Source organism: Bos taurus, chromosome 22 (genome assembly GCF_002263795.3).
Source record: "Bos taurus isolate L1 Dominette 01449 registration number 42190680 breed Hereford chromosome 22, ARS-UCD2.0, whole genome shotgun sequence".
In the NCBI taxonomy this organism is placed as follows: Eukaryota; Metazoa; Chordata; class Mammalia; order Artiodactyla; family Bovidae; genus Bos; species Bos taurus.
The window spans coordinates 47,020,141-47,032,595 of NC_037349.1; the positions used below are offsets into that span (position 1 = coordinate 47,020,141).

The 12,455-nt window shown below is 42.4% G+C and overlaps 1 protein-coding gene across 2 annotated transcripts; it reads left to right on the top strand.

The window, feature by feature from the left end:
• Positions 1-4,256: 4,256 nt before the first annotated feature.
• Positions 4,257-11,520, top strand: SELENOK (selenoprotein K). 2 transcript variants are annotated; one of them, NM_001037489.3, is made up of 5 exons: positions 4,293-4,421; positions 8,498-8,588; positions 10,048-10,131; positions 10,708-10,797; positions 11,053-11,520. In NM_001037489.3, exons 1-5 carry the CDS (start codon positions 4,403-4,405, stop codon positions 11,054-11,056), a joined length of 288 nt encoding a protein of 95 aa, NP_001032566.2. In that variant the 5' UTR covers positions 4,293-4,402; the 3' UTR covers positions 11,057-11,520. The 2 variants fall into 2 exon arrangements, 1 of the variants encoding a protein (NP_001032566.2); NR_144938.1 differs by lacking the exon at positions 8,498-8,588 and having other exon boundaries at positions 4,257-4,320; positions 10,054-10,131.
• The last annotated feature ends 935 nt before the right edge of the window (positions 11,521-12,455 follow it).

A 12,455-nucleotide genomic window follows, 5' to 3' on the forward strand; every position in this document is an offset into this window, starting at 1 on the left:
GCTTATACTGGTTCAAAAAAGTAAGCTCCTGATTTGCACAGCATGTCCAGTCTGAGACTACATGACTTAAAAGGAATAAAAAAAATTTACTGTTAAAACATCAGTAAAGAATATAAGGTAGAAAAAAAAAAGACAAAGAGCTGAGACATCTGAGCCCTGGTGAAATAAAGAATACAAAGGCAGTAATTAGAACAAACTCATAAAAAAGTTAATGAAGAACATAAATGCCATCTGTTTCCCGTGTTCCTTAAAGGCAGTACTGAAGGCATCTTATTGTTTTGACGTTACGCAGCATTCCTTCACTGCTGCTGTTGAGGTGCTGAGTTGTGTCTCTTTTGTGACCCCAAGGACTGTAGCCCCCCAGCAACTCTGTCCATAGGATTTTCCAGGCGAGAATACTGGAGTGAGTTGCCATTTCCTTCTCCAGGGGATCTCCCCAATCCAGGGATTGAACCTGCATTGATAGGTGGGTTCTTTACCACTGAGCCACCAGGGAAACCCATTCCTTCACTGCTGCTGCTGCTGCTAAGTCGCTTCAGTCGTGTCCGACTCTGTGCGACGCCATAGATGGCAGCCCACTAGGCTCCTCTGTCCCTGGGATTCTCCAGGCAAGAATACTGGAGTGGGTTGCCATTTCCTTCTCCAATGCATTAAAGTGAAAAGGGAAAGTGAAGTCGCTCAGTTGTGCCCGACTCTTAGCGACCCCATGGACTGCAGCCTACCAGGCTCCTCCATCCACGGGATTTTCCAGGGAAGAGTACTGGAGTGGGTTGCCATTGCCTTCTCCATTCCTTCACTATATTGTAGTAAATATCACCTCTCTTTACCCATGTGGTTTAAGTGGGATTGACTCCAGTCCCAGCTCCAGAGGTATTTGTCATTTAGAATAGCCCTTCCCTCTGGCCAAGGGATTGGAACAGAGAAGCCTAGGTCATCAATTTAGAGATGCTTAGGTTTCCCCGGTGGCTCAGCTGGTAAAGAATCTACCTGCAAGGGAGGAGATCTGGGCTCGATCCCTGGGGTGGGAAGATCTCCTGGAGAAAGGCATGGCAACCCACTCCAGTGTATTTGCCTGGAGAATACCCACAGACAGAGGAGCCTGGCAGGCTGCAGTCCATGGGGGTCTCAAAGAGTTGGACACAACTGAGCCACTAAGCACAGCACAGCACAGGGGGATTTTATGCTTAGGGTGTCTAGAAAAGAAAAAGTATGTGAAGCTATTTTGTAAATTTGAGAAAACTGAGATGCGTTTAGGCTTCAGAGACCACCTCCCATTCCGTGAGTACCACATTGGATTATAGCCCCCTTTTCTCAATACAGTGCCTCTACCTGTGTGTGCAGAGGCAGTAGAGCCCAGGAGTTTGCTTTATTTGGGGGCGGGGGGTGGTGCTGGCTGTACCATGCAGCTTGTGGGACGTTAGTTCCCTGACCAGGGGTTGAACCCAGCCCTCAGTAGTGAGAGCAGAGAACTGCCAGGGAATTCCCTAGCATAGGAGTTAAGCGCATAAACTATAGAGCCAAACTCTTAGTCTTAATCTCAGCTGTTTCTTGCTAGCTGTGTGACCCTGGGCAAGTCATTTGGGCTCTTTACGACTCAGTTTCCTTATCTGTAAAATGAGAAAAACTGTAGAGCTCAATAATGTTGAGGTCTAAATGAATTAATACATCAAAGCACTTAGAACATTGCTTAATACAGGGTAGTGAAAGTCGCTCAGTCCTGTCCAACGCTTTGCAACCCCATGGACTGAATTCTCCTGGCCAGAATACTGGAATGGGTAGCCTTTCCCTTCTCCAGGGGATCTTCCCAACCCAGGGATCAAACCCAGGTCTCCCACATTGCAGGCAGATTCTTTACCAGCTGAGCCACAAGGAAAGATCAAGTATAGACTGGAGTGGGTAGCCTATCCCTTCTCCAGCAGATCTTCCCGACCCAGGAATCAAACCAGGGTGTCCTGCATTGCAGGCAGATTCTTTACCAACTGAGCTATGAGGGAAGCCCCAGTAAGTACTATATAAATGTTAGCTATTATTGTTGTTGTCATAAGGATTAAACTAATGAGTAAAACGCTTAGAACAGTGCCTGACACATAGTAAATTGTGCATAAATATTATTCATTATTGACCATTCAGTCATTCAGCTCTTCAACAGATATTTACTGAGTACATTTTCTGTGCCAGGCTAATAACATCTTCATTCTAGCCCAGTGTACTAGACAAATACCTGACTGAGAATATACACGTGTCTATATAAATAGACACCACCAAGGGACTTTCACTACCCTGTACTAATATTAGTTCCCTTCCACCTTTTGGGACTGGGGAGATTTTTAGGGGCCTTTTGGATCCCTCTCTCTTTCTCTCCCTCCCTCTCTACCAACAAATACCTGAATACCTACTACCTGCCAAGGACTATGACAGACCTTAAAGATGTAAGAGGGAACAAGGCAGGTAAGATTCTGGACCTCTTACATCTTTTGTTTTCTGGAAAGAAACAAGCCAGTTATGACATAAAATATTTTCACATTGTGAAAAGTACTATGAAGAAAATAATCATGGAGATGACAGCCCCGGAGAAGGAATTCAGAAGTGGTGACACTTAAGCCCTAACACCTAAAAGATGAAAGGAGCTGGCTGTGCAAGAAGTCAGGGTAAAGAGTGCCCCAGGAGGAAGGAAAAGCACATGCAGTCTTGCAGGCAGCAAAGAACTTGGGTGTTTGAGACTAAATGAACAATGCTGCTAGAGCAAAATTTCCCTGGGATTGTGGCAGGAGGTGTAGTGAAGGGGGAATCAAATGGATATAGTGAGTCATGAAGGGCCCGTAGATGCTGACAAGGAACTGGATCTTAGGACCAATAGGAAATCACTAAATTTTAGTGTCTAATAGGTTGCAGGAAATTACTTCCTCTTTAAGACCACTCTTGCTGCAATGTGAAAAACTGCTTAAGGCTGGTAAGGGTGGAAGCTGGGATTTCAGGTGGAAGACAACTAGACAACAGCAGGTAAGACATGATGATGGCATGGCTTGTGTTAAGAAAGGTCCTTGCGAAAATTAATGACCCCATGTCAATATTTGTGCAGAAAGAAACCTCTATGATTGCGATGCAAAAATTTCAGATGAAGGATATTGTCTTGTCCTAGAATGCACTTTGGGGGCAGGGGGAATTGCTGTTGAAGAAGTCAACATGAAAATAAATATTTGTTTATTCTAGATATAGGAACTTACAATCTTAGCACACATCGTTAAATGCAAAATATTATTTCCAAAATGTAATTTTCAATTTCATTTTAGTTTAGATGATTAGGAACTTTCTGAGGATACAACACACATGGCTTGACAACTGGAGGAAAAAAAAAAGGGGGGGTGTCCACGCAGAAAGAACAGCCAAGGACAAAAGCAACGGGACAAGAATGAGACTGCCATAGTAAAGGACCAGAAAGTAGCCCAGTGGCTGGAGGAGTAAGTAGCCATCAGCACAAGGTATGTGGTCCATTTTTAATCAATGACCAGGAGATGGCTTCTCATTCATCTGTCACCTCCACACTGCCCGTATATCACACAACGACGGTGTGCTCAGTCTCAGTCGCTTCTATCCATGGGATTTCCCAGGCAAGAATACTGGAGTGGGATGCCATTTCCTTCTTCAGGGGATCTTCCGCACCCACGGATGGAACCCGCATTTTCTGAGTTGGGAGGCGTGAGCCACCACCAGGGAAGCCCTATATCACGCAGTAGCCAGGAAATTAAAAAAAAAAACAAAACCAGCAGAGTAAGGTATAGCTACCTCGCGCTACAGTATTTTTCAGCTATCTCACAAGAGCTGATAAAAACTCCATCCACTTCCAGCGAACCAGGAATAGAAACACTAGTTCTAAAGAGAATTAGCCCATCGTCTAGAGAGTGCCTGTGTATTCCCGACGGCTTCACGATAAGGCTCTTTTCGGTTTGATCACCGTCTTAAGGCCCCTCCCGGCACACCCTCAAAGATCCACAATTTTGGAAAATTCTCAGGAATCTCCTCCTGCGAGCGGTTCTTCAAGCCACTCCACACGTAGCCTTGCCTCCCCAGCCTTGGGCCCTCCAAACTAGAAAGCGGCGCCTCTTCTCCAGCCGGAGCAAACCAGCTCTCCTAGAAAAAGCGAATGTTCACAGACTAAAACCGCAACATCACTTCCGATCCCCGGCCCCAGCCGCCGCTTTACACCGGAAGTCGCCGGCGTGACGTGGCCAAAACGCCCGTCGGGGGCGTGTCCCCGTAGAGCCAATGGGCTCTGTCCACCTCCCTTCTCTGTCACCGTTTTGTCGATTCACGGCCTGTGATGTAAGAGGGAGGCGCGGAGGGAGATAAGGAATCCAAGAGGGGTCAGGCGTCGCCGTCGCCCTGAAGACGGAGGAGGGGCAAGATGGTTTACATCTCGAATGGTGAGTTGAAGGGGCAAAGTGGGCGACCTCCGTGCTGGGAAGCCGGACCCCGGGTTTCTTCCATCCTCGCCCGCCGGCCTGGCACCGCTTTCCCGGGCACGCCCCCCGGCCAAATGGAGCTGGGGGCGAAGTCGCCCCGGCCTGCAGCTCCTCAGCCGATCGTCCCTGAGCCGGCGGCGGGGCTGAGGTCCCCTTGATGACTGCTATGCCGAGCGTCCGGCGATCTCGCCCTCCTGGAGCTTCTGCTTGTGGGTCTTGAAAAGTGGTCTTTCCTTTTCGGGCGTCAGTGTCCTTAAGTATTAATAGTGAAGACCACAGTGTTTACACCATCTGCGTTGCGCTATGCCTTTTTAAAAAGAGTCGCTCGTGTGTCTACGCATTCAGTCTCTATATCGCCTTATCCGGGTGAAACGTATTGTCTGTTTTGCGGGTGGAGACTTAGCCGCAGCCGGATTAATTAGTTTGCCCAGGATCACAGAAGTAGTTCTGATGGTTTATTGGGGTTTCTAACGCCGGTAGGCTGACGTCAGCTTCCTTGCGGTTATCTACTACGCTGCCTCTTTCCGTAACTTGTAAGAGCCTGGACTAAAAGCTTTGGATAGACTTTTTCCCTACAGGTGAGAGAGAGCTCGTCATGCAGGTAATTTTCTGCCCTAATATCAAGGGGCATAGGGAGAAACAGCACTCCCTGTGGGAACAAGCTGATTATTCCTGGAATGGAGAAGCTGAGAGAGACTTAATTCAGTGGTTCCCCAAAGACAGTGAATGGAAAGAAAGACACAGTATGACTGGGAAAAATGTCAGAACTGCCTGCCCAGTTGTTTGACTCAGGTAACACAAATGTTCTGGTGCCCTCTTAACTAGTTCTTGGATCACAGGAGCCAGGTTCTGGTTTCGTTTGAATCATCTGTTTATCTTAAGAGGCTATGAAGACACTGTAGTCTGAAGTCTTCTGGCTCAGCACACTTTGCATTTCTTTGCTTTTCAAAATCTCTCTTCTGCTCCGAAACTCAAAAGTTTCGTCTTGGTTTTAGGCACTTGCAGACTTTGTGTTACATCCTTTGTGGTTAAGGCTGGCAGCTTCTATTATTTACTGACTACTTACATATATTTGTAGCGTGTCTTATGTATGCCTTGTCGTCTTTCATCTACATAAATGAAGTCTTATTAGGGCCTCGAATCTCACTTGTATAGTTGAGAAATGCCAGTTGCATTCAAGCCACTTATTTCTATCTGAGGAGAAGTTTCTGCCTTCAGAAACTGGGAGAAAAAGCACAAAAAACTGAATGGTACAAATGCATTCAATAGGCTCTTTAGAACTGCATAGGAAGAAATTGACCAGTTCTAGTTAGATCTCTTTTCTTAGAAGGACTGTATCAGTATTTCATAGGTGACAAAAATTTTCTCTTACTGTCAGATGACTTTTTCTTTTTCCAATAATTCTGTATGATGACTAGTCTTGGAATGCTTTTTCTTAGAGAAGGAAAATGTCTCAATGATGCAGAGCTAGTAAGAGGCCGAACAAAGCCAGTCACATACTGTTGGTATTGTTCAGTTGCTCAGTCATGTCGGTGTCAGACTCTTTGCAGCCCCATGGATTGTAGCCCACCAGGCTTCTCTGTCCATGGCATTTGCCAGGCAAGAATACGAGAGTGGGCTGCCATTTCCTTCTCCAGGGGATCCTCCCAACCCCAGGATCTTCCGGACCCAGGGATCGAACCCATGTCTCCTGCATTGCAGGTGGTTTCTTTACCACTGAGCCACCTGGGAAGCCCTCACACTGTAGTAGCCCCCTTTTCTCAATAGCTGTGTAAGAGCTCAGATCCGAGTGGATACTGAAAGTAAGCTGGTCTGTGAAAGAGGAAAAGTAAGCTGTAGCTGGGGGTGGGGGTGTGTGTGGGGGGTGGCAGTGAGTGTGGTGAAGCCCGAAGCCCTTGGGAAAATGGAGACAACATGTAGTTGACAGATGGCTCTTCTCTCAAAATATTCTGACCTGTTGATTGACAAGACTGAAACTCTATATTCACTTTTCCTGATATAGCTTCTATTATTTAAAGTGGTTTGAAAAGTAGATGCATTTTTCTGTTAGATAAAACTGGAGTCTGTAATTAGGATCAACAGCATTCTGTTAAAGAAATAGCCATAAGCCAAATGTTCTTTAGTACTTCAGTTCAGTTCAGTTCAGTTCAGTCGCTCAGTTGTGTCCAACTCTTTGCAACCCCTTAGAGCACACAAATTTTTTGACTTTTAGGAATTTTAACATAACAACTGTTATGTGCTTATAAAGATTTTAAGAGTATGTATAAACAGTCTTTTTATCTAGGCAAGAGACTTTGCAAGTGAAAGAGATACTCCAAACACATTTAGGAAATGGAAGTGGTGTGAGCATTCTTTATACTCATTCATCTCATTTGTTTCCTCAAAATGCTTGAATAAACAGATATTTGTACACCCATGCTCTTAGTAGCATGTTCACAGTAGCCAAAACATAGAAGCAACCCAAGTGCCCATCAATAGATGAATGGATAAACAAAATGTAGTATATGCATACAGTGGAATATTCATCAGCCTAAAGGAAGGATATTTTGACATATTCTACAATATGGATGAATCCTGAAGATATTGTACTAAGTGAAATAGCCAGTTGTTAAAGTACGAATAGTGTATGATTCCTCATACAAGTTTCCTAGAGCAGTCAAGTTCATAGGGACACCAAGTAGAATGGTGGTTTTCAGGGTCTGGGGAGCAGAGAGATGGGAAGTTGGTGTTTAAGGGGTGTGGGGTTGTTTGGGGAAGATGAAAACGCTCTGGAAGTAGCTGATGATGATGGTTGTACGGTAATGTACTTAATGCCATAAAATTATACACTTGAAATGATTAAAGTGATAACATTTTTTGTGTATATTTTACCTCATTAAAAAAAAGAAAAATTCTTGAAATATTACCCACCAAAAATTACAAACTATCAGATCAGATCAGTCGCTCAGTCGTGTCCAACTCTTTGCGAAACCCATGAATCGCAGCACACCAGGCCTCCCTGTCCATCACCATCTCCCGGAGTTCACTGAGACTCACGTCCATCGAGTCAGTGATGCCATCCAGCCATCTCATCCTCTGTCGTCCCCTTCTCCTCCTGCCCCCAATCCCTCCCAGCATCAGAGTCTTCTCCAATGAGTCAACTCTTCACATGAGGTGGCCAAGGTACTGGAGTTTCAGCTTTAGCATCATTCCTTCCAAAGAAATCCCAGGGCTGATCTCCTTCAGAATGGACTGGTTGGATCTCCTTGCAGTCCAAGGGACTCTCAAGAGTCTTCTCCAACACCACAGTTCAAAGCATCAGTTCTTCAGCGCTCAGCCTTCTTCACAGTCCAACTCTCACATCCATACATGATCACTGGAAAAACCATAGCCTTGACTAGACAGACCTTTGTTGGCAAAGTAATGTCTCTGTTTTTGAATATGCTATCTACGTTGGACATAACTTTCCTTCCAAGGAGTAAGCATCTTTTAATTTCATGGCTGCAGTCACCATCTGCAGTGATTTTGGAGCCCCCCAAAATAAACTCTGACACTGTTTCCACTGTTTCCCCATCTATTTCCCATAAAGTGATGGGACCGGATGCCATGATCTTCGTTTTCTGAATGTTGAGCTTTAAGCCAACTTTTTCACTCTCCTCTTTCACTTTCATCAAGAGGCTTTTGAGTTCCTCTTCACTTTCTGCCATAAAGGTGGTGTCATCTGCATATCTGAGGTTATTGATATTTCTCCCTGCAATCTTGATTCCAGTTTGTGTTTCTTCCAGTCCAGCGTTTCTCCTGATGTACTCTGCATATAAGTTAAATAGAAGGCATTATTTGACATATGAAAGGAATGACGTCTAGATCACAGAGCTTCTCTTCCCCAAACCTTTCCTTAGGACCATATACGCATAACAGACTTCTCCTTGCGTAGACTATTTGGAACAGCGAACATGTTGAAAATTGAGCTTATGATTGTTACCCGACTGATTAAGTGTAATGTTTCTTGTGTTAGGGATTTGTAGCACTAACCAAAGTTTCTTCATTCTTATCTGCAGGACAAGTGTTGGACAGCAGGAGTCAGTCCCCATGGAGATTATCTTTTATAACAGATTTCTTCTGGGGAATAGCTGAGTTTGTGGTTTTGTTGTAAGTATAGCAGTGCTGTTAACAGCCCTGATATTTAAGTTGACAGGGGTACATTAGAGACATTACGGTGGTATCTTAAACAAGCTCAGCTTTCCTGAAGCAGTTTTCAATTCTGAATTTTATTAATAGTTTTTCTAAGAGAGATGAAGACCTGTACACTGGTAAAACTCCCCTCAAACACCTTGTATGATTATAAATATCTTCTTGAGTTAGTAAGGTTGACCATGACTTAGCCCTCGTGGTAACCATTTCAGCCTGCAGCTATGGGGCCAGACCAACTCCTTCTGTTGCCCAGTGACATACCTCACTTTCTGTACGTGCAACTATTATTGCACAGTATACATTGAGTAAACAAGGGGAATTAGATCTTGAATTTTAAGAGCTCCCAAGCCATAAACATTTTTTCTTAAATGAAGGATTAGCATCAATACACAGGATACACATAATTCACCATAATTTCAAGCAATTCTTAGTTAAATTCTTTTTTTTTTTGGTCTTTCATATTCTGTTTTATGAAAATTTTTCATCAACTACTAAAAATTCTTACTCATCCAAAATTTAAACATACATTTGAGTGTCTCATGGGCCAAGAACTGCAGAGTTGTGGGAGATAGTTTCTTCATTGACTTTAATGTCAGTAAATACTTTCATTTTACAAGGGGCCTTGGGGGAGGGCATGATGGTGGGAGGTGGACATCAGAGGAGGTTATTCCAGGTGGGAGAGACACAAGAAAGATGGCAGAGGAGTTTGAAAATCAGCCTATGGTATTTACACTTAATTTGATGGTAGCTCTGGTATATAAAGTTTAATCTGATGGCTGCATGTAGCATAAATTAAAAGGGTAAAATGGAAGAGACTACCATAGAGAAATACAACAGGGGACAGAGAGGCCTAAGTTTGGTACTCACTGCAAAACTTCTTTGCAATCTCTTACAAATTTCACCTCCATATTGTTTATTTAATTAATTTAGTTAAATTTTAATTTAATTTAGTTAAATCCTTTCCCCTTTACAAATAAAATTCCATTTAAATGAATTCCCAGAAAGCCCTGTGCCTCTGGCATACCACCTCAACCCCTCCTTCCCCAGGGTAACATTAGGTAAGCTTTTGGCACAGGAAATACACATGCAGTACTTTAAAAGCAGTCTCTGGGGCTTGACAATCAAGACAGAGCAGAGGAAGAAAGTTGGAGTTGACTCTGGTTTCAGAGTCATTGGTAGACTCTGTGTAGAAGAGTTACAGCAAATAAGAAAGACAAGAGATGGTAGCTTCAGCACAGAACACAGCATACTATGTTGAAACCTGTGTTTGTGATAGATGGTGTTGTCTAGCTGGCCTCAAGAAAGGGAGCTTTGGAGCTAAGTTAGTTTAGTCTTCCTCCCACAAAGATGATAGTTGAAGCCATGGAAATTTTACAGTGTTGAAAGTGGATCTTCTGTTGTTTTCTGCTCCTTTCAGTTTCAGAACTCTGCTTCAACAAGATGTGAAAAAGAGAAGAGGCTACGGAAGCTCATCTGATTCCAGATATGATGACGGAAGAGGGTATAACTTTTTAAATTAATAAAAGATGTTTTTACCCCTCTGTGTAATTTATTAAATTAAAAATAGGCAGACAGACATATTAGGCTCATTTAAAGGCTTAAATTCTGTTTACAAAATTAATGCATTATTGTAAATCAAACAAGTTGCCTCTGATTTGATAATCTGAATTAATCTGACAAAGCTAAATGTATCAAATATCCTATGGGAAAAGTCTAAATTAGAGATGAAAAGCGATGGTCAACATTAAAATCTAGAGATTTCACTTCAGAGTCTATAGATTTCCAGCTGCTAATGGAAATCTCAAGATCCAGCAGCACTGGGTGAGGCTTGTGTTTCCATATGGCTAAAATAAACTGGAGTTGGGTTTCAGGTAGGCATTTTAGGAGCTGTTGTTCCATTTATCATAATTCTTGCTTGACTCATGTATGTAATGTATCTATCTGGTCTCTTTCAGTATTTGAATTTTCAACTCAGATCTAAATAAATGGTAGTTCCTATTTTAAATTAAGAAAAAGATCTATTTGAGTGTTTGAAAAGAACCTACTAAACAGTAGATATTAACTTTTCTTATCTTAGGCCACCAGGAAACCCCCCCAGAAGAAGAATGGGTCGAATTAATCATCTGCAGGGCCCTAATCCTCCTCCAATGGCCGGTGGATGAGGAAGGTAACTTACAGTCTGCAGTTCTCCAGAGATTTCATTTTGAAAATGCCTCCTTAGGAAGGCTGTCTTTAGGAAAATAGATGTCACAGCATTTTATACTCAGATGTCTTATTTGGAAAAATATTTATATCTTAACCCTTGAAAAATTATCTTTTGAATCAAAATGTCTTTTGAAGAAAGTTTTATAACATGCAATGACTGAGTTTTTCATACAGATCCGAATTACCAATTAGTAACTATTATAATGTTCTCTTTTAGGTAAATGTCTGCTCTAAGAAGCAGACAACTGGACGTGCACATTAATAGCAGAAGGAAACCATCAAGAAATGGAGTATGGATCATGCTGGACAAGTTAGATGAATGTGTACGTCTAAACAAGGATTGCTCTGTGTCCTCACAGACGAATGAGGTCATGCTGGGAATTCCCTCCGCAGGGATCTGGCATGACTGACATGCAGTTCTATAAATGCACGTTTGTCTCATCTTTTTTGTATCGTCTGTGAAAGTGTTAATATAGTTTTAATAAGTAAATATTTTTAGGTTACAAAGCTGACTTCTCATCTTTATAAAATTAAAACTCAAAAAGCTGCAAATTTGAAGGAAAATAAAAGACTGTATATTGATTACTATTAGTGTCACCTTTTTCAACTTATGAAATATTGTTCGTTGTTGGGTTTTTTGTTCTCATTTATAAATAAATCACTGTGCTTATTTCAGTAGTATGCATATGATATCTATACTCTTGAATTAATTTTAAATCTTAAAACCTATCTGTCCCATGGATCTTTAATACAGTATGTCTTATTTGCTACCAAATGTAGTTAGCAGGGTACTTATAAAGCCATAATCAACAGACCTGAGCTACAGAATGTACGTTTGATAAATGGTCTTTAAAATTACGGACTTAAGTGCTATCTGCCAATTTTAGTTCTAAAGATGCTACCTGTTAGCTTTAACCCCATCTGAATCCAGGTAACTCTTCTTTCACTAGAATGAAAACTATTCAGTTAGGGATTTTTCTTCTTTATCCCAGTGCTTTGAACCGTGGCTACATGTAATAGGCACTGAAATAGTTATGAAAAAATGAATAGTACAGACAATTCTGTGTGTCTTTGGATCCAAGGTGTTCAGGTAAAAGTATTTTTGTATCCATATGTAAGCATTTATTCAACTCTGCCTGGAAATGGGAGTGGAGGGGCATTAATACACTGGTTTGTATGAAGACCGGATCACAGGAGGACAAGATTGGAAGCAGGGGAATGCGTTCAGAGGATGTTGTGTTCTAAGTGAGACAGTAGATTGGACTAGGTAATGGTGGTAGGAACGGAGAGGTGGTTGCATTGAAGGCGTATTTGAGAGACTGTGGGATTTGCTGATGGATTTGGTTGTAGAAGATGTGGACGGCTGAAGAAACAAAGTGAAACTGGATGGTTTAAGTGAGAGTAGATACGTGGGGGATCAAGAGTTCCATCTTGTATATGTTTGCAATATCTTGTAGACATCTAAGTGGAGATACTAAAGAAGCAATTGGTTATCAGGGAGAGATCCAAACTGGAAATACATATTTGGGAGTTCTCTTCATATTTAAAGCCATGAAACTGGATCAAGTCTTCCAAGGAGTGTGGGGAGAGAGAGAGAGATGTGTGTGTGTGTATATATAT